At 36.6% G+C, this 21,498-nt stretch overlaps 1 protein-coding gene across 1 annotated transcript; it reads right to left on the minus strand.

The window, feature by feature from the left end:
- Nucleotides 1-2,169: 2,169 nt before the first annotated feature.
- On the minus strand, nucleotides 2,170-18,607 carry sfrp1a (secreted frizzled-related protein 1a). The gene is made up of 3 exons (XM_024276346.2): nucleotides 17,749-18,607; nucleotides 11,428-11,508; nucleotides 2,170-4,134 (listed from the first exon to the last, which is right to left on the minus strand). The coding sequence occupies exons 1-3, from the start codon at nucleotides 18,260-18,262 to the stop codon at nucleotides 3,809-3,811; spliced, it is 921 nt and encodes a 306-aa protein (XP_024132114.1). The 5' UTR covers nucleotides 18,263-18,607; the 3' UTR covers nucleotides 2,170-3,808.
- Nucleotides 18,608-21,498: the final 2,891 nt, after the last annotated feature.

Below are 21,498 nucleotides of genomic sequence, written 5' to 3' on the forward strand. Positions count from 1 at the left end.
TAAAAATTGACTAGACACGAAAACGATGCACGACACAAGCTGGCGGCGGAGGACCGGGACGCATTGTATCTGGTGTGAACCAAACCATAGGTTAACAGGGGCTCTGAATAGAAGCGGCCTTCATTGTGCTTTGCAGCGCTTCCACGTGTGGTGTGAACCCCCCATGTGGGGGGTTGACCCATATGTATGCTGCAGGTTTTTGGATTCTCTAGGCCTGTGGAAATGATAGAGAATGGCAGTTGCATCTTAAGAGAAGCAGACGTGTCTTACTATTGTCTTGAGGAGGGTAGAGCCACCTCAAAGGACCAATGCTGTGTGTGTGGTAAATGTATCGTGAAGTATTTGTAAGGATAATATACGTTGCACACTTATGACAAATGGGTGATGGTGTCTTGCGGTGCCCTTGCAGCGCACTCTAGTCAACAGTAAGGTGCAAGTATTGGCTTCTTACTGACCACGTGTAAAAGCTGCACGCACAGGTTGTGTAGGTAATGAGATCCTGAAGGATGTTTGTAGTATGCCCACTCAAGAAAACACTGTCTTATTTCCACATTTTTAACAGCCAGGCAACACACATTGAAAAATGTGTACGACGCACCTGTGCCTCACCTGTGGGCGGCTGACTCTTGATCTGAAGATTGTGGACACTGAACCCCAATTTGCCTCTGGCGGAAGGTTGGCACCAGTCTTTGGCAGCGCAGCCACCACCAGTGCGTGAATGTGGGTGTGAATGGGTCTGTGACTGTGAAGCGCTTTGGGCCTTCAAGGAAGGTAGAAAAGCTCCATATAAGTATACGCCATTTACCATGTACCTATTCCACTCTTACTTACCCGTACGTGTTCTATAAGTGTTTGCTGCAACCTGTAGCATGCCTGTAGAGAATATGTGTATGAACGTTTTCGCTCCTCGGGTTCACGGAGCACTCTAAGACCTTGATAAGGTGTGCCTATTTTTCACTGATAGACAGTTGCTATCTATCCATGAGGACAGTTGTGACTAAGACTTCAAATGTGCTTACTATTTTTAAGCCTAACAATGAAAAAAAAACTCACCTTTTTTGTCATTATCCGATGATCTTGTGAACCTTTGTCCCTGTGATACTGCATTCACACAGGCGTTTAAGAATGGATTACACGCCGTTTCATGAAAGCACACTCAGTAGGTAGTGTTCACACCAGATATGCAGGTAGCGGCTGTGAGGGAATTCTTCTACTTTTGGTGTTTTTAGTGTTTACTAGCGCTCATCCGTAACCTACATTAGCCAGAGGCTCTGAGAAAAAGTCAAAGCGGTGCAAATCTAGCTCCAGACTGTTTGTTTTCACAGCCCTGTTCCTATAAATGTCCTTCTTGGTGTCATGTTATTCCAGCCACGCTGAAAAAGGCAATTTATCATTTCTCCTCTGTGTTCATGTTTACAACAGTTGGCACTGACCTGTTCTGTAAAGGACACACCCACACATCACTATCAAATCAGTCCCCGATTGGTCACACGTTGCCAAGATTAAGCATCAAAAAATTCGACTGGCTAAACTAACGCAGTTAATGAACACCAGATTTATACATAGGTCCTGCGACTGGGCTTATAACTTGCGCAGCAACACACAATTACAAGCGTTTTGGATGTGGAAGGCCGAAATTCTGGTCTACACAGGTTTGCATAGATTTTTCATTGGAAGTGGTCTCTTAGACGTGAGTCGACAGAGCCGGTGTGTAAGAACCTTGAAATCTGGATTTCACTTTATTTTGGCATAAGAATCAACCATCCCACTTTTTTAGTAAATATTCTCTATCTCAGATACTTCAGGGCATCTGAGAATGACAACTTGAAAACATGTCAGCAAAATCTGACATCTCAGTTTGCAAAAACATAATAACAAAAAATGTTTTTGGGTTCCTCTATTTACTTGAAGCAATTATAATCAAAAAAGCTTGGATTTTTTTCCAGTTACCACCCCTTGCACGAATTCTGCCAAATTTCCCAGCTTGGGATGAATAAATTATTTCTATTCTATTCTATTCTATTCTATTCATTCAGGGTTGGCCTCTGTTAAAGAGTTGATGTGTTTTGTACTTTTCTGGGACCAAAAAAGGACTTCCTGTCAAAAATAATATCATCCCTTGCTACTGATATACAGTAGCTTTGTAAAAAAATTGAACCACAACACAAGTTTGGTTTTCCACATTTATGTTAACTTTATATGTACAGATAACAAGCAAAAATGAACAGCTGACATTTCAATGTGAGACAAAACAGTGCTCAAACAGACCAGTAAGACTTAAGCAGAAAATATCACAACATGAAATTGATATTAAAAACAATGTGATACACTTAGCAATTTTAAAGATGTATTACTAAATGTCATTTAATATCACTCATGGCTATTCAGGCAAAAACAAAGTAGCAAAACAAAAAAAACATAAAAATTGAGAAACATGCCAACAGCCTGTTGGTTTTCATACAGGACATGTTTGGAAAACGTGGTAGTGCAATCTTTGACAAATACTCATTGGAAATACTGCCACATACCCTCTGTGCAGCTTTTAAAGCTGAAAAGCTCTTTATTTAAGAGTATTTCATGTCATCAGAAAGATTTTTTTTTTATTTTTTCATGCAAAAAGTTAACAAGCAAAGGGGTAACTAGCATACAAGCTGTGGAGTTGTTGGTAAAACAATAATAGGTCATTTTTTCTTACGGTTTTATTCGTCTTTTGAAGAAAATCCAGCACAAACTGAACTTTTTTTGTCCTTAAGGCACGGTCCCAGAGGATTTGACAGACGTATCACGGGTAAAAAAGTTGGAAAATCTGCCACACGCGCTTAGACGCGCCAACTTTATGCATGCTCGCAGAATTGCAGTGATACAGACACCGGAGTCCATTCCTCTGCCGTTCATCTGCCAGAGCACTCCCTACTCCGTGTAAGCACGTCCTCCCTCAATCAGCCGCTAAAAAGACGATATAAGCGGCGATACAGGCGCAGACTGGCCGGGGAAACGACCGTGCTGCAGCCGTGTACGAGTGCGGAATTTCGATGTCCAAGCGCGCGTGCCTGCTTCCGCTCCACGGTTCGATCTCGCACTGAAGCTGCTGTTGCACTGCCGTTTCACAGCCATTGCACGGCAGTACTGCTGTACCACAGGTAGTCGCCTGCGGTCTCAATTTTTGTGCAGTTCAAAAATTATTTCCGCGTGTAACGGCGGCCAAATTTTGTACCGCGTGAATGCACATTGATTCCGCGCCCCTATATTGCCCATTGCACTACCACTCCGCTCATAACAGCGTCTGTACCCCGGGGATGAATGTTTTTCCGTGCTCCAGCAGTGATTTGGCTGTGAAAGCCAATGGGACCGGGGCTTTACTCAGAAAATTATGATTAAAAAACCACAGGTCTTAATACGAGTAAACTTTACATATTACTTAGATGCATGGACTTTACTCTACTTGTACAAAACATGAAATAACCTTTTTTTTTTTTTCCAAAGATAACCAACGAATCCTCTGACTTGTTAACAGGAAAAGCCAAAGAAACGCTTTATTATAGCCAATGTGTAAAAATGATTCAGACAAATTAGATTTTGCTTTTTTTATTGAAGTTTTAGGCTAAAGGAGCAAAACAAAAAAAATATTTTTTATATTTGTAGTGTCATCACGTTACACTAAAATTGAACATTGACATGGATTTTCAAAAATATATTTGTACATATGTAAAGATATATTGAGACATAACACAATAGAAAGAAAGTTTGGCATTGCTTGTGCAAGTTCATAAGTATAACAAAGCAACCCGTTGAAGCCACAGGTCTTTTTTTATTTGAAGACATTTTCAAAGGCGGGACATTTGTAGTTCTTTAGTTTTTTCATGATTTTTTTGAACTCCTTGCTGGACTTGTCCCATTTGTGGATCCCCGTGAGGAGGTACTGCTTGTCTACTTTGCGCCCCATGATGAGGTACTGGTTTTCCAGGGCCTCCAGCTGCTGGCAGGGACAGTTTGCACCATTCTTCAAGTACAAAGCCAGCTTCTTCAAGTCCTTCTTCTTCAGATTCCCTATTTTCACCATCCTCTTCCTCCTCTGCAGGATCACCTTACGGTCCATGTTTTCTTGCTTCACTTCCTTGATCTTGGCTTTGAAAGCTATGGTGGGGATGCAAACACACACACAGAGAAGACACTAATAACAATCAAGCCACAGCATGTTAGTCATTTCATCAGGGATAAGTCAGACCGCCAGTGTGACTCTATCTCTATTACGGTGTTCTCCTCCAACTCTACAGTAAATACTTTAGGCATGCATTTCTTCCACTTGACTCACACCTGATACCCTCTAATTGAGCAACATTCACATTGAATGACTCAAACCAATTAAAGGCCTGGCTTTGCAGCCGCAAATTCATACTCCGTTTTTTTAGCAGTGGAACTTGACAGTCAGAAAGTCTCCTGTGTTCAATGATGTTTTTTGTTTTGTTTTACTTGACTAAAAACATAAATGAGAAGCTAGCAACCAAACTAAACAGACAAACAAACAATGACTAAAGCTTGTAGTTGGAACTTTCTCTTAAGGCTATGAAATGTTATTTTACTCTGAATTACAGATAATGATGTACCAAAAAAAAACCCTGTTTCACCTAATTTCCTCATCTGAATGGCTTCTGTAGTCTACCTTCGGTGGTTCACACCTCGTTTTAAAACATAGTAATTTATGTTTACATAAAGAGAACCAATACTTGGTGTTCTAGCTATGGTTTTGACAATATTAACTTCCAAGTAGAGACATTAGAAACACTATTAAGGTAAAACAAGGGGATGGTTTATTAAAAAATTATATTAAAACACATTTTATTCGCAAAAATTGTTCAACTGCAATGCATTATGGTCTATATTCGCTAATGGAGTGAGCATCGATGCACGCTAGTTTTTCGCAAAGACTTTTGAGAAATTTCTAGTGCACTGGATTTTTGAATTAGCAGGTTTGGACACTTTTGTAAAGTCCTATGATATTGTTTTGATATTTTTTTTTTACATTTTAGTACCTTTAATACAATTATTATGTTTTATTGTGCTAGCTTATTTTGACAATATTCCCATTTTATTTTTTCAACAAAGAACAAATTGTGATTACAATTGCTTTAACTTTTAAAATAAAACTTTAAATACCATCTTGTCCGCACCATAAGGCGCTCTAAACAGCTTTTTTTAATGACAATGCGTTTTATAATGTGGAGCGTGCTGTATATGTATTAATTCACAGTGAACATTTCATGAAATGTTTGCTGGGTTCTGGTTGTGCTTACTGATATCGAAGGGATTTGAGAGGTATTTGGCAGTTTTTTGGTAGTTTTTTGCAGGTTGGGTGTTTTTGTCAACATGTTAACACAGCTGATGTGTAGCAGTGTCGGACTGTGCTTTTTTTTTATGTTACTGACAAAGTTGGGAGTTAGCATGGTCACAGTAAGGTTGATTTAGCTATTTCAGTCATTTTTTTTACTTAAGGCAAACAAAGTTCGGAGTTGACAGTATTATAAATACGCTAACGCGACTAACACGTCTAACATGTAACTTGTTACAAACAAGTTCTTGAATTATTGTGAATGCAGTTCATAGAGTCTGACTATCAGACTTTTCTCTGACTCTTTTGTCTCTCTTAGTGCACCTTATAGTTCTGATAAATGACATAAGGTCAAAAATAGATTATTCGTTGAAAGAGCGCCTTACATCTGGAATGCTGTACAATACTGAAAATGCGGTATGCACACAACTTTAGTGTGTCATTAAAAAGTGGATATAAAAAAACCTATACCATTTTACAACATTACTATCATCCAAACTATCATTATCCAAAAAAAGAAAAAAAATCATTGTCAATCCTAGAACCATTAAAAGATATTCATAGTACTTTACCAAGTCAAGATTTTCCGTCTAGTACCCATTTTATGGTACTTATCGCCAGTATCAATACAATTTGAAATATTTAACTAAACTGAGCTTAAAAAGTGAAAAATATGGTTTTAAATAGATGTCATATTGATGTCCGTCCTGTCTTCGCCTGAACACCTAATGCAAAAGCCGCTTTTAAGCTGAAACTCAGTCTCAGTCTGTTCCAGATCCATCCCCAACACAGAGCAAACATTCTTGATCTGCTTGGTCAGTTTTCTGAGTCTCTGGTTTTTACTTCTCACAATAATAAGAAAACTAATAGAAGTTAGTAGGTAAACATGCTCTGTTCTTCATTCATTATCTTTATTCTTTCACGTAAAAGATGAGCTGATGACCGAAAGCTTATTTTCCTGACAACATTTCTGTTTTCAGAGTGAATTTACTTCATCCTTTCATTTTATTGTCTTAAGCCAATAAAATCAACTCTAACCAGCTGTACACTTTACCATAAAACGTGGTGGAATACAAAGCATAAATGTCCATAATGGTAGAAAACTCAATCAGTGATTAAGTTGGTCAGAAGACCTTATATAACCCCTTCTAAAGAAGACAGTCTTCTTAATGCAGTAAGGGAAGTAATATCAAATCTGCAGTTTTTCAAGCATTATCTAACCTATTCGTACTTATTTTTGTTCAAAATCAAATGATCAGAACACTGATTCATCAAAAACATAATAGTGGAGGAAATATACGTTCAACTTTTAAGCTAACGGTCCATAGCAAAGTAAAGAGGTTGGTCTCCAATGTCAACTTCACTGTGGTGATGTACAGCAGCAACTGTGAGGATCATGGTTGTTCAATGGTTTGCTCTGATTCCCGCGCTAATTATCTTTGCAGGCCCAGGTGCCCCAACAGAAGCCTCTGGATCCCACTGTGTCACAAAGCACTTCTCCCAGTGGAAAACAATTAACAGAAACAGTAGTTTGGCAACAGAAACCTTCATAGGCTTCCTGAAAGATTTAATAAGAGGTGCTGCCATTTTTGGGATAATGGCCTCCTGTAAACCCTTAGGCACAACGAGAAAATACTGTAGGAACTAAGCATTAAGTGGGATGGACTGTAGGTGTTTTACCAGATGAATGCTGCAATTAGTGCATAAATATTTTGGTAGAATAAGGGAGTGTCTGCCCTGAATACAGAATCCAACAAAACAAAGACACTTTTCCTACTACACTCTACTTTATGAGCACTTTCTGCACAATAAGCTGCACTTAAAAGCCTTTTTTTTCTTTAAAAAAAACGACAATGCACCTTATAAGCTGGAACCACTTATATATGGATTCACTCTGGCTGTGCTTGCTGATGTCTAAGCAATTTCTAGAGGTCCACGGCGCTCTGTCAAAATGTTTGATTGGGTGTACCCCCTTACCAAAAATATGTATACCCAAGTATACTTTTTTGAAACTAAATTTAGGATAGTATACTTTTAGTATACTCTTTAAGTATTTATTAAAGATAAATTTTACAAGTTTAATTTCCACAAGTTCACAAGTTAATGGTATGTATACTTGAATTATACTTAAATTCTAAATATATTTAGCGTATACTTAAACTTTTGATCAAGATATACTTTAGTATTACCATTGGTATACGAGTATTACTTTTCTTTTAGACAATAGCTGTATCATTTTTAATGTATACTGATTTCTTCTTGGAAGATATGATCAGTAATCTATCTTGTAGGTTTGTTGACAGTTTAAAGTAAAAATTATTAGTAGGCCTATTCCAGAAAGGTTACTTTAAGCATACTCTTTATAAATTAAAAGTGACCAAATTTAGTCCCAAGAAGTATACGTTTTAGTAAACTGCCAGTATTCTTTGTAAGTGTACTTGGTACACTTGGGGAAATACTTAAGTATACTTTAAAACATATACTTGAAGTACACTTATTTTTGGTAAGGTATTGTAAATATGCTAATGTGACTAACACTTAACTGTGTTGGACTGTCTTTTAGGATAGTTACTACAAGATTTGATTTAGTTGTGTTATTCATTTTTTTTTTGTTGTTGATTTTTGTGTTTTGTTTTCTTTGTTACAAAAAAAACAAGTGGTACAGTAAATAAGCTAACGTGACTCCGTTTAGCAGTGTTGGATGGTCTTTTTTATCATGTTACTAACATGGTTGGGAGTTAGCAAAGTCACAGTGACATTTGTTTTAGCTGTATCAGTCTGTTTTTGTGTATTGCGAACAAGGTTTAGTCGGATTTTAATTATGCTAATGTGGTTAAAACTTAACATGATCAAACTCTCTTTTTGTTACATGTTACTAGCAAGGTTGGAAACTATCATAGTCACTATAGCTGTGTTATTTATTTATTTTTTTTTGTTTTGCAAACAAAACAAGTGGTATTGTAAATATGCTAACATGACTAACGTTTAGCAATGTTGGACAGTCTTTTATTACATGTTACTAACAAGGTGGGGAGTTAGCATAGTCACAGTGATGTTTGTTTAAGCTGTATCAGTCTGTTTTTATATGTTGCCAACAAGGTGGTGTTTCATTTTAAACATGCTAATGTGGCTAACACTCAACAGATCGGACTGTCTTTGTTTTCACGTTACTAACAAGGCCGGGAGCTAGCATAGTCACTATAACATTTGTTTTAGCTGTATTAGGCTGTTTTGTTTTTGTTGCAAACATGGTTTAGTAGTATTGTAAACTCTGTAACATGGTAAATGTTGTTAAAGTAACATTTGTTTTAGCAGTCTCAGTCTGCTTCTTTAGAAAGTTGGGTGTTAGCCTACAATAAATATAATAACCCGGCTAAAAGGTAGTGTTGTCAGACTGTTTTTTATTTTATTTTATTACGTGTTACTGACTAGGTTGGGAGTTACCATAACTATAGTAACAATTGTTTCAGTCTGTTTTTTTTATGTGGTACAAACAGGGTTAAAAGTTACAGGTATTGTGAATATGCTAACATGTGGCATTTTGCTGCTGCTTACAAGTAGCAGTGCTTGTTATAGACAAAAAAAATTCCAGCTTAGTGGCAGAGTGAAGAAATTTAACGCCTGATTTGCCAGCATATAAATAGAGACCTCAGTGCAAGTCACCCATTTGGTCTTTAAGCCTCCTTGTGCTTTTCCGTCCAAACATTTCACAGAAAACAGCGACCTATCTTATCTTCTTTTGGAGTCCTCTCCAAACAAAACAAAACAGTCTTGTCTGCAACCTGAATTTAAAACACAGACTCCCTAACGTGCCTTTACTTACAATCCGATTTTGGCCAAGTCAAAACCAGCAGAAAACAATCAGCATGATGGCTTTATCTGTTGTGGATTTGATAGAACATAGAATGATTAAAACCAGGCGCTTGTTTGTTTTTAAACTTCTACATATTTTTCTTTTCTCAAGATAAAACTCTTGTTTGGCCACTGTAGAGTGTATTTATAACTACAGTTCTTTCTCCAGAGCAAAACAGAATTTTCCAGAAAAAACAACAAGCACATTTTTATATTTTTATTTTTTACTGCCCTTGGAGAAACCACTGATGTCCTTCTGTGTCCGACTGTTCATCAGTGGCTTTGTCCTACATAATCAACTCACATTAAAGTAAATTCAATGTCTGAAGCCTTCCAGAGCGGGTCACTCCGGTGCAGGGTTCAACCTGCAATATGAGCAGCACGGTCTCATCCTGAGCCTCAAAAATAAATCTGTCTGTGTATTGTCACTTTTCAGCGAGTTAGGGATTGTATGACAAGAAAGCAAAACAACATCTGTCTACATCCAAGATGAAACAAGCCAATAGTGTGCCCTCTGCTTTTGGCAGAAGTGAGTCTCTTCACCGCAGAGTAAACACCGCGGCGATTCCTTAAACAAATGTAACCTTAAACTCTTCCCGAGGAGCGGTGGGAAGTCTGTTTTGGATGTGAGATCAGTTCATGTTTGTACAGCGTGGCACCTGGAGCTCAAGTCTTTTTTTCTTTGGCCTTTTTAAATAATGTTCTTTTCAAACATAACTAAATCTCTAAAGCATCTTGCATCAAATGGTGGCAAACTAAAGTATTAGCATTTAGTTACAGGATTATTAAACACAAATCTCCAATTACCTGACTTGTAAGATCATTTCTATGTAACCTTTTATTTTTCAACAAAACTAGTTATTAACTTATAAAACTCCAGCTTTCACCTGGAAAATTATCTTTTCTTGAACCATCATTTCATTGTACGTCCTTCTTATCAGGCCGTCAAATACTGTTGTTAGCATGGTTCTCCTGCATTTCCCAACTCAACTAAAGTCTGTTTTTTTAAACATTTGACGAGCACTGATATATGAAATTACTTTATAAAAGTTCTGTCACTCAAATGTATGGCTATTTCTAAATGAAGCATGAATAAACATTAATGAAGTGAACTTTTGTATTAAGGTTCAGAAGATCTCAAAATGTTTGTAAGTATGAAAAATCCGGAACATTTTCTTCATAAAAACATTTAAGTGTAAAAATTTCAAAGATTCTGAAATATTTTTTTGGAACATGATACCTTCCTACAGAACCTAATATTTAAACCATAAAATAATGTCAAAACTAAACAGAAAGCTGTGCTTTATTTTCATATACTGTGCTTATATATAATGTCCTTTAATGTATTTTTAAAGATTCTTTATTAGCTTTAGGTAGCACTCCCACTCCTTTCCAATCAAATAATTAAACTATTTTTGACAAACCCCATATTTGATGAATTCAACGTGTCATGTATTGTATGTTTAGGTAAAAAAAAGTCTAATTATGATTAAGAGTAATTATAACATCATCTACATATTTATTTAATTTAGTATTTTTCAATCAAGTAACAATTATTTATACAAAGATTACATTTTCTATGCATAGATGCTCATCTCTTTACTAAATGTTGCTTTGATTGTTTGAAATAAACCAATTCCAAATTCCCAAATGTTCTATGATCACCATTAATCAATTCTTAACACCAGGAAAAGTACATTTAGAATTATTCTGTTGTTTTATGAAATTTCTTGTGATTATTTGTGAAGTGCTCATAAATAAATTAATTTTGCACACACACATTTGGCAGATGTAGCCCAGTTTACTCAAAGACTAACAAGACATTTAATACTAAAGTAACATTTAATATAATTTTTTGCAGATTTAACAATCTTATTCAGACCTGTACCACACTGTAGCATCTACAAATTCACACTTTAAATTACAATCATTTCAAAATTTAGAAATATTAAAATGTTTTTGAAGTCAAGTGTTAAGCTGAAAAGAGGAGATGCTCTCAAAGAACTCTGTAACTTAAGCCATTTTACTTCACTGCTGTATTTGTAAAGTGCAGAACACCATGTATGTAACCAAAGACATGGTGTACTTGTATTTAAAAACATAAAGAAACAACAGAAAACTCCCAGTTTGTTAGAATTTAGTCCTTTTTAAAACTAGGGATGGAAGACAAAATATGTTTTAAACCAGCCTTTTGTGTTGAGTGTCCCTGTGTCCTGCCTTTGCTGTGTGAGGGGTTCGAGGATGCTTACCAAACTCACTGGCACAAATATTCTCCACCATGGCGTCGGTTTTCAGTTCAGTGTCACATGGGGGGCAGACGGGAGAGGGACCTGCAGGCAGAGAATAAAGCAAAGAACACAGGAACCAATGGATCAGATTCCAAACAAACGTTCAAGTAGGAAAACAAAAAAATATATTTAATTATTTATTTCATACATCTCTAACTTAGTGAGAGACATCTGTGAGCAAAGATCCAGTATTTTTTAACGTTAGCTCTTAAATATTGGAAGAACTTCTGTTTATTGTCTGCAGACCACAGGGACTGTAGCCACTGCAGTTAATAATAAAGGTGTTTCATGTGCTATTTTAATACTCCTATTTCAAAAAGAATTTCTGAGCACAAGGGTGGACCACCAATGACCATTTTATGACCATTTTATGAAAACTATACAATCCTTCAAAAAAGTTATACAGCCCAAATCAGAGTAATGTTGATGTACTTATACCACACATTCTCACTCTCAAGTCGTCACATATTGACGTGTGGTTAAAGACCCCTCCACGTCACTTTTTGGGTGTCCCCAAGTCCTCGTTTTTTGAAGAACTGGCTGTTTCCATTAAATCGAACCAGAACCGGTCCAGTACCGCGGACCGGACTCCAGACCAGATGCAGTACCGGACCCAAACCAGTACCAGACGTGGTACCGGACACAAACCAGTACCAGGTTAGGGTACCGGTACTGGAGGCGTCCCGATGACCAGCGCACATCATAGCTGCCTGTCTCTCTTTGTCCATTTTATGTCACCTCTGTGTCTTTTATACTAGTTTTAATGTTTTTCACTGAGAGCATTTTACTTCATATGTATTTTAACTGTTTTTCTAACATTTATTTTTATTGTATGTTTATATTTTTTACTATTTATTTTTATTTAATTGACATTTTGAGGTTTTTAGGTTGACAATTTACTGAGCCAGTATGGGACACAGGGGTGGTGATGAGCTTTAATAGTTTACTAACCACAGACTGCTTAATCTGAGCTTTGTTCATTACAAATGAAAAGAAGTCTATAAAGAATATTGTCCTAACTCAGGGGTCTGCAACCTGCGGCTCCATAGCACATGTGGTTCTTTTATCTCTCCATGGTGGCTCTCTAACTGAAGAAAAATAAAATAATAGTAATTTTTTAAAGTAACAATCATTTAATTAGCATTTACTGTGAAAATACTTCAAAGCATTCACACTGTTGTGATCCTGTTTCTCTTTATTTTGTTTTTGGCTAATTTATTATTTACTGAGGCTTTTAAGGTTAATTTAGAGTTTAGCTTTTATTTTAGCAACAGGCTAGTTTTTGACTAATTTAGTTTACTGAGGAATTTTAGGCTATTTTGGAGTTCAGCTAGTAATCAAGCAACAAGCTAGCTTTTTTTGGCTAATTTGGCCTCTACTGAGTTTTTTTATTCTAATTTGGAGTTTAGCTAATATTTTAGCAAAATGTTCACATTTTTGACTAATTTGTTATCTACTGAGGTTTTTTAGGTTAATTTAGAGTTTAGCTTGTATTTTAGCAATATGCTAACGTTTTTGACTAATTTGTTATCTACTGGAGCTTTTGAGGTTAATTTGGAGTTTAGCTTCTATTTTAGCATCAGGCTAAATTTTTTGACTAATTTTAACCATTTTACTGAGGAATTTTTGGCTATTTTGCAGTTCAGCTAGTACTTAAGCATCAAGCTCACTCTTTGTAAAAAAAAAATGAGAGATGCTAGTTAATCTTTATACTTTTGCTTTTGTTTGTGCAAAAAAATGACATAATTCATATTTATTAAAATATTTTTTTTTAAATGAAGTAAATGGATGTAAATCCAAATCTCTTAAAGGCTTAAGTAAATCTATGTTCTAGGTTTTGATCAGTAGAAAACTAGCCTGAATGGCTCTTTTACTGTAAAAGGTTGCTGACCCCTGTCCTAACAGAATATTCAGGTCTCCAAACGTTCAGTTAGAACTGCATGCTGTGACTTTACCTCTCCGTTGTGGAGTTCTGTGTGTTTTGGTGAACCGACCTCACTGAGGAATGTCTTCAGCTTTTATAGCCAGCTGTAACTAAGAGGGGCAGTAAACACGTTTCCTAACCCCCTAAATTACAACACTTTTAGAACATTCTATGAATACACAAACACAAAAATTGGAAAGAAAAATAAGAAATATGCGGATATTTGAATGTTCTCACAGTTCAAGCTGCTTTAACACAGAAAATATGAGCCAAAATGTGTTTTAGCAGAGAAGTACTTCAGCCGAGGCATATCCGTCAGAGCTTTACAAAGACAGTTTTGACTGTTGTCCGTAACGGCAAACGATCCCTTTCTGCCAAGAATCTGATCTTTTCCAGGAAAACTTGGACCTTCTTTATGGTTCCAGGCTCAAGAAACATTTGTTCAGTAGTCTCCAGTAAGAGGGAAACGATGAGTTTGGTTGTCAGTCACAATCAAGTGGGCTTGCAAGGTGAGAATAATATTTTATCTGAGCTGCCAAATGTCCATTACACACATTTAACATAAGTCTGTAACAATAACCCCCCTGGTGCAACAAGTTACGTAGTTTTTAGACTAGAAGTTGCTCTGGAAATTAAGGAGCAGTAGCCAAAGAAAGCATAATAAAGAAGAAAAAGTCACATGTAAGTCCCACTTTTGGAAACAATTTATTTAACAAATTACAGTAACAAGAATGGAAGTTTCATCTTGAAAGTCAAATCTTAATAGAGGAATAAGTAACAATAATATATGCACGCCTCACTTTCGTAACTCAATGATGTTAATTTGGCTTCATTGATAGGAGGAGTCTAGTGTATTACTGCAACATATGAACAATTATTCAGGTTTCCATATCAGGCCAAAAACATGCTAACAAGTCAACTAAACTCTTTATATTACTTTAAATCTGTTGAATTCTTCATACTTTTTGTCGCTTTTGAACAATTCCGCTAAGTCTGGTGTAAGACTGAGCGGTGCTTCTTCTTCTTCTTGTTGCCAGTAGCAAAAACTGATACATCTACAGTGCCCCCTAGTGGTTAATGCTATTTCTTTTCTAACATCACAAATAAGTTGCACCATTTAAGTTGCGAATTCCCACCCTAATCCCTAACTACTAAAACATGATATAGTGCAGGACCATCTAGTGCCCTGAATTTTAAAAGCAATTTGGACACCATAATCACTACTTTTTGTTTTTCTAAACGTCGGGTATGACGTCACTGATTTCACAAAGTTAAAATCTAGTCAATACAAACATTTTATGACGTCTATTTGTAATTCCACTGTGTTCTGATGATAAAAATGTGGATGGTTTGCTCGACTGCAATGCAATGTGGTCTTTATTTGCTAATGTAGTATCATTAGCAAATAAAGACGCATGCTAGAAAAACTAACATGCATCAATGCATGTTCTGGGATACTTCTAGGGGACTGGATTTTGGAATTGTAGATTCAGACAGCACTACAAAATGGCAAATGCATTTATAGTGAACAGGAAAGGAATTCGGCCTATGAAGGCGCTTTTAGCATGTGGTGTTCACACGGCTGGTGCTACCTATACTAGAACACGTACCTACAGTTGGAAGAGAGTTGGTGTGAATAGTCAAAGCGGTGCAAATATGGCTGCAGGATTTTTTTCTTTTAAAGCTCTATTTAATTATGTGAAAACTTGGTATTATAGAATTCTGGCCGAGCACAAATTACTATTAATTACTATTAATTTCTACACCATGATTATATATATATTTTTTTAATTGGCACTTCTGTGTATTGAAAAGAACGCTACCCAAACGGTCTCTACCAGGCTGAGTCCCTGATTGGTCAAAGTTCAAATGGTTTATTTTTTAACACTTTAAACCTAAAACCTAATACCTATTATGTAATATAAAACCTAATACCTGAAACTTAAAACCTCTTACCTACTACTTAATATTTAAAATCTAAAACTAAAAAAAAAAATGAATACCTACAACCTAATATGTAAAATCCCAAACCAAAAATGTATTTCCTAATACCTAATACTTAAAACCAAAAACCTAAAATTTAAAATCTAAAACCAAAATCCTATTACCTAATACCTAAAACTTTAAACCGAAAACTTAAACCCTAAAACGAAAAACCTAATATCTAACACCTAATACCTGAAATCTAAAATTTAAAATCTAAAACCAAAAATATGTTGCCTAATACCTAAAACCAAAAATGTAAAAGCTTAAACCAAAAATGTATTGCCTAAAACCCCAAACCTAATATCAAAAACCTAATACCTATAACATAATATCTAAAACTTAAACCTTTTACCTACTATGTAAAACCCAAAACTTAGAAACCTAATAACTAAAGCCTAAAACATAAAACCAAAAACCTAATACCTAAAACTTAAAACCTATTACCCTAAAACTTAAAACCAAACACCAAAAACGTAATGCTTAAAACCAAAAACCAAACACCAAAAACCTAAAATTTAAAATCTAAAACCGAAAACATATTACATAATAACTAAAACCTTAAACTTACTACCACAAATTTTGTACGTAGAGCCCGAAAATGGACTTGCACAGCAACGCGTGTACTCAAGACTTAGACTTTTCATTGGAAGTGGTCACTTGAATGCAAATTTCTCAGCCTGGTGTGAACGCGTTATTATACTGTATTGGAAAATAGACTCAACAATTATGAGTCTATTTTTCCCAGCATAACTTCAGCAGTGGTGTGAATGAACACTCAACTGCATTCACTTATGACCGAGGACATTTGCTTTTCTTTGCCTTCATCAACTGTATAATGTCGGCTAAACCAAACTTCCCATCAACCAAATGACCCTAAACGAGTCAAAGGGAAAGCACAGACTGTATTTACTACTGGCATTGACAAATAATAGCAGGTGACATCTGGGAAGTGCAGATCTCTGTGTGGTCTCCCCCCATACACTGGGGGAAAACTTGGAGCCTTTAGTTCCATCCACCTACGTCCCATACACACACACACAAGAAAAAGTCAACGCCCCAACAACAGCTACAGTCACCTCTCTGTAAACGCTTTAATTTCCTCAGACCCTCCATTTACGTCCCACATGTTCAACAAAAACTACCTTTAAGAGGCAAATTAATGGCCTCGGATTGACAGACAAGTAAGTTGATGACGTGATGATAGAAATTCCCCTCAGATTTATGGTTAAAGGTGAATGAGGTGGTTGTACTTTCCCCGCGCCACGCTGTGCACCTTAAAAAGACTCGTCAACGCAGCCAAATCAGTCCAACTCTTAAACCAAAGGTATTTGGAATCCTCCCAAGTTTTAGACTGCAGAGGGGTTGTTGTTTTATGCTTTTCCCAAAGTCTATGATCATTTTCTTTTCTTAGTCGGATTAAGAGTTGAAGCAGCATTTTTTTTTTTCTCTGGATTGAATCTACTGATGCTACACGAGGGTTTACTGTGTCTTGGGTTTTAGGCGATGCACAATGGAGCAATAGGTGGACACTGCTTCCAGTCCAGACCACAGAAATCAGAGTTTCTGTTTTTCATCAGATTGGATCAATTTGAGAATGAGATGTAATGGTATTCCTTTTTCATTTTCATTATCCACAACCTCAGCAAACACCTTAAAATAAATGACTAGCATCCGTTCATTTAAAAGAAGTCAAAAGCAGGCATCTGTGTATTCATACTAAAGACAAAGTTTATGTATGAGTGGATCGGGGAGGCGGGGGAGGGGGTGTAATGGGATTTGCTTCATGGGTGAAGTACCCCCCCAAAAGGTTATATTTACTTTGCCTGTCCTGGGATTTGCATCTGCAAACACTCTTTTACCCCTGAAACAACATTCTCAGACCCATAAGGGTGTCAACGTTTGCACAGCGGCAAAAGTTATTTGTGTTTGTTTTCTCAACGAGTTACTGAGACTTTTTATTTAATTTGTCTTGTTGAATGTTGAAATTAATAAAGTCTAAAGTTACAGTACTTTTTATTTAAAAAAAAATGTAGTTTATTTTCTGACAATAAAGTTTCAAAATAAAAGCATGTCGTTTTAGAAGTTAATCCAAATGTGCCTCTAGTTTTTCTTTTGTGTTTTTATTTATTTATTTTTTATTTTTTATTTTTTTTTACAAACCTGGCATTTAATCATCCTGTTGCTGATCAAAGCTTGGTTTATTGAACCTTTTATTTTGAAAATAAAGTTTTAATTTATTTTTAAATATAAAAACAAATGATATCCATTTAACACATTTTGGATGAATATGAAAATATTGAAACATGTTTGAATGTCATGAATAAATAGCCACTTTCAACATTAAATGATTGGACCTATTAAAAGCTGGTTACCTGAAGGCCCGCTGGCCTCTGTGGCGTTCGGCTGCGCCACGGCGATGCAAACCCCGTCTTCTGGAAACTTGTCACAGGTGAGCATCTCCGGCCAGGGGAAGCCGAACGCCTCCATGATGGGGCTGCAGCTGTCGCGCACAGTCTCGCACATCCAGCGGCACGGGTAGATCGGCCGATCCATGCACACGGGCGCAAAGAGCGCGCACAGGAAGACCTGCGTGTCCTTGTGGCAGTTCTTGTGCACCAGCGGAACCCAGCTGCTGGCCTGCTGCTTCACCTCGGCCATGGTCTCGTGCTCCAGCAGGTTGGGCAGCAGCATTTGGCTGTAGCCCACCGTGTGACAGAGCCGCAGGTCGTCCGGGATGTCGACGCACTGGGGCGCTTTGCCGTAGCTACGCCCGCTGTTGTAGGAGCCCTCGGGCCAGGTGTACTCATACTCTGATGCTCCACACGTGACAGCAAACAGGAGAAGCAGCCGGGTCATCCTCCCGAACAGCACCGCAGCAGAGCCCATGTCCTCTTTGTGTGAAGGAGCTACAAGTGGAAACTGCAGTGCGTTAATGAAGGAACTCGAGTTTGCAGCGAGAGAAAGAAAAAAGGGGGGTGTCGTTCAGGACGCTTTCCTGCTGCGCTCCTCCGCTGCTCAGTGGGTCTGTGGAGGTGCAGCGCTCTGCATGCGCTCAACTCTGAAACAACAGCAGAGCGCGGTGCCCGCTGCGGCCAATCACAGCGCGTCTGCGCCTTTTGGCACTCCGTGCGCTCTAATTACCCGGTGCGTAAAAACGCTCCAGGAGGCTCCCCACGCCTGCTTTCTCCCCCCGGATTTACATGTCCTTAAAGGATCAAAAGGCGTGAACTTTAATGGACTGTAGCCTTTCACAGGATTCTGTTCCTCTGGACTTTTGAGGTCATGCTGGATGGATTCATTTTCTGCAGAGTTCTTCTAGATCAGAGGTCTGAAACCTGAGGCTCTGGAGCCACATGTGGTTCTTTTACCTCACCACAATGTCTCTCAGGCTTAACAAAAACACAATTTGAGAAGCCCTAACTTTTAAAATTGACTTAGTGTTAATTTCACTTATACGTTTATATTTGTGGATGTGCTCTTAGTACATTTAGATAAACAATGACACCTCTGCAAATGTTACATTTTATTAAAACGTCAATAAAAAGTGTCTGATCACACTTTAAAGCACATATATAATGCACAACAACGTTTGTTTTTGCTGAATCATAGACTAATGAGATCATGTTCATGTAATAAGTAGGAAAAAAGATGACAGCTCACCAAAATTCCTGAGCTGTCATCTTTTTTCCTACTTATTGAGAAAATAATAAGAGAAAATGCTCTTTTTGTCTTCCACTGTTTTGTAGGAGTACATTAGTTTCAGTCTTTTATTTTGAAAAGAAGTCAGAAGCCTCTGTCAAAAAGTAAGAAACAATTTCACATTTGAACATAATAATATTACTCTAAATCTCATGCCAAAAAAGAAGAAAAAATATTTATTTATATTTGAAAAGTAACTACAGTAAACCTTTTTGAAAAGATAAAATAAGTCTTTACGGTTCCTATAAAGCATTCAGTGAGAAGCAAGCCCCAAATGTCTCTTTAAGATTGCGGACTCAGTTCTAGAATAACATTTAAAGTTCAGAGATGACTTAAATGTGTGAAAATACTCGCAGACATAGAGGATGCTTTGTGCTTGTGTGCAGAACAAACTGAAATTTATGTTGTTGTTGTTTTTTTTTTTTAAAGAGCCTGTGTTTTATTAACCTAAATAGTATTTTCAACCCCATTTTTAAAATGTTAGGCACTTTACAAAGTTCCACCTTTGTTTTGAGGTTCTTTTTAATAATTCAAGGATGATGGAAACATAACGGATCCAAAACGAAGTGTTTCATCCCAGAAAACAGAACTTTTGTTTCACACTAAACCAGGGGTTTTCAACCTGAGGCTCCAGAGCTTCATGTGATGCTTTCATTGTGGCTCTCTGATTAAAGAAAATGATTTTCTAATTTTAAATAGTAACTGTAATGTAAAAAGTTAATAAGTGATAAATAAAAAAAAAGGATGAAGGGCACTGACTCAAATTGTATTCTCTATCAGTTGAATGTATCACTCACAGGTTTCTGATGACAGTACCCATACTACAACAATCCAGCATCACGCTTTTGCTGTTTGCCAAAGTTGTACTGTACATTTACAGATTTTACAGAAAACCAACTTGAGGCCAGTAAACACATCCAGAATCAGTTCTTCATACTGGATTATAAAGCAGATTTTCTAGGTTTCAACAAATTCCAGGATTTTCAAGCTTCGTTTAAATGAGCGGTACAGTACGGTTTAGTCCGGTACTTTGACCATTTCCGTTATAAAGTAAACCCATTAAGCTGGATCAAACCGTACCAATAAAAAATGGTCTCCCTCGTTGGTTGTAGGTCCATAGAAAAATAGAACAGATCAGTTAGCGCAGAGCTACGGTTGAAGCTCATTGATTGGCAGGAGGTCATTCAAACAAAAGAAAGAGCCAACAAAGCAGCTGTATTCCTCCTCCCCACAATATTCTCTCAAACAGCATTAAATACTTCGTATATATGAAGTACCAAAAGCCAAGTGGAAAAAAGTGAGCTGCTGGATGACCCCCATTGTTGTTGTTAGCTTCACCCCGTATGAACCGTGATGAGCCAACTTTGAGTGGAAACACTCATCTGAATTGGATCATTCTAAACCTGACAAGACCAGACCGCTTAGTGGAAATGAGGCTTAAGTGAACCATGTGGTCCTAAAAAACTGTTCTTAATTAGCTCTGATTTAATTTTATTTTGTTATTTTAACAAATTTCTGACTGAGATGAACCACAAAAGGTAAAAGAGACATTTTAAAATTGCATTCCTGTGTACTAATCTGCTAAATTGAGATAATCTTGTGTGATATGTCTTTTATTTTGAAAGGAAGTCATGTGAACCTCTGAAAATTGTTTCATATTTCGAAAAAAGGCTATTTTCTCTTTATGCTTATCTTTTATTTATGCAAAAAAACAATATTTCATTTAGATTAATCAATATAGTAACATTAGCACAAATACAAAGCAGTTGCATTAAAGCATATAACAGATTTCTTGCTTCAACAACATCAAATACATTTTGAAAATATACTGAATTGTAACAGCTTCCTACAAAGTTTACCTCTTATTTTGTGTGTGTACACAATGAAGTTTATGAAGTTTTAGATCAATCATAGCAGCATAAAACATAGACATAAATATTTGTCATTAAAATAATTTATCGGCAATTTTCACAAAAAAAGAAATCTGTGTGCTAAAATGCAAAAAAGGGCAAAAATAAATTAATTCAAACCACATGTGAAGGATTTTTGTGCAACCATGTTGTGATGTCGCATATTTTAGCAATCCTTTATCAAAGAATCACACCCAGAGGGAAAATAATATTAGGGGGTTGTGTAAATCCATAAATCATTAACTTATGCTTAGCAGTTGAAATATTTTATTTTATATCTCTTTTTAAGGCTTTAGCTGCCTGCTCAACCAAACAGTAGGACACATTTGGAAAACATATTTTTAAAAACATTGATTGTGTGTAATACTCTCCAAAGGTTAGAAGCAACAGAATAAAACAAAACTTTAGTTTTAATTGATTTCATATTGGTTCAAGAGTTTATTTGCTTGCTGATAGATTCAATCTTATAATTTGCAACAATTCATCTATAATCTATTTAAAATAAACATTTCA

Source organism: Oryzias melastigma, linkage group LG9, assembly GCF_002922805.2.
Source record: "Oryzias melastigma strain HK-1 linkage group LG9, ASM292280v2, whole genome shotgun sequence".
NCBI classification, from domain to species: Eukaryota; Metazoa; Chordata; class Actinopteri; order Beloniformes; family Adrianichthyidae; genus Oryzias; species Oryzias melastigma.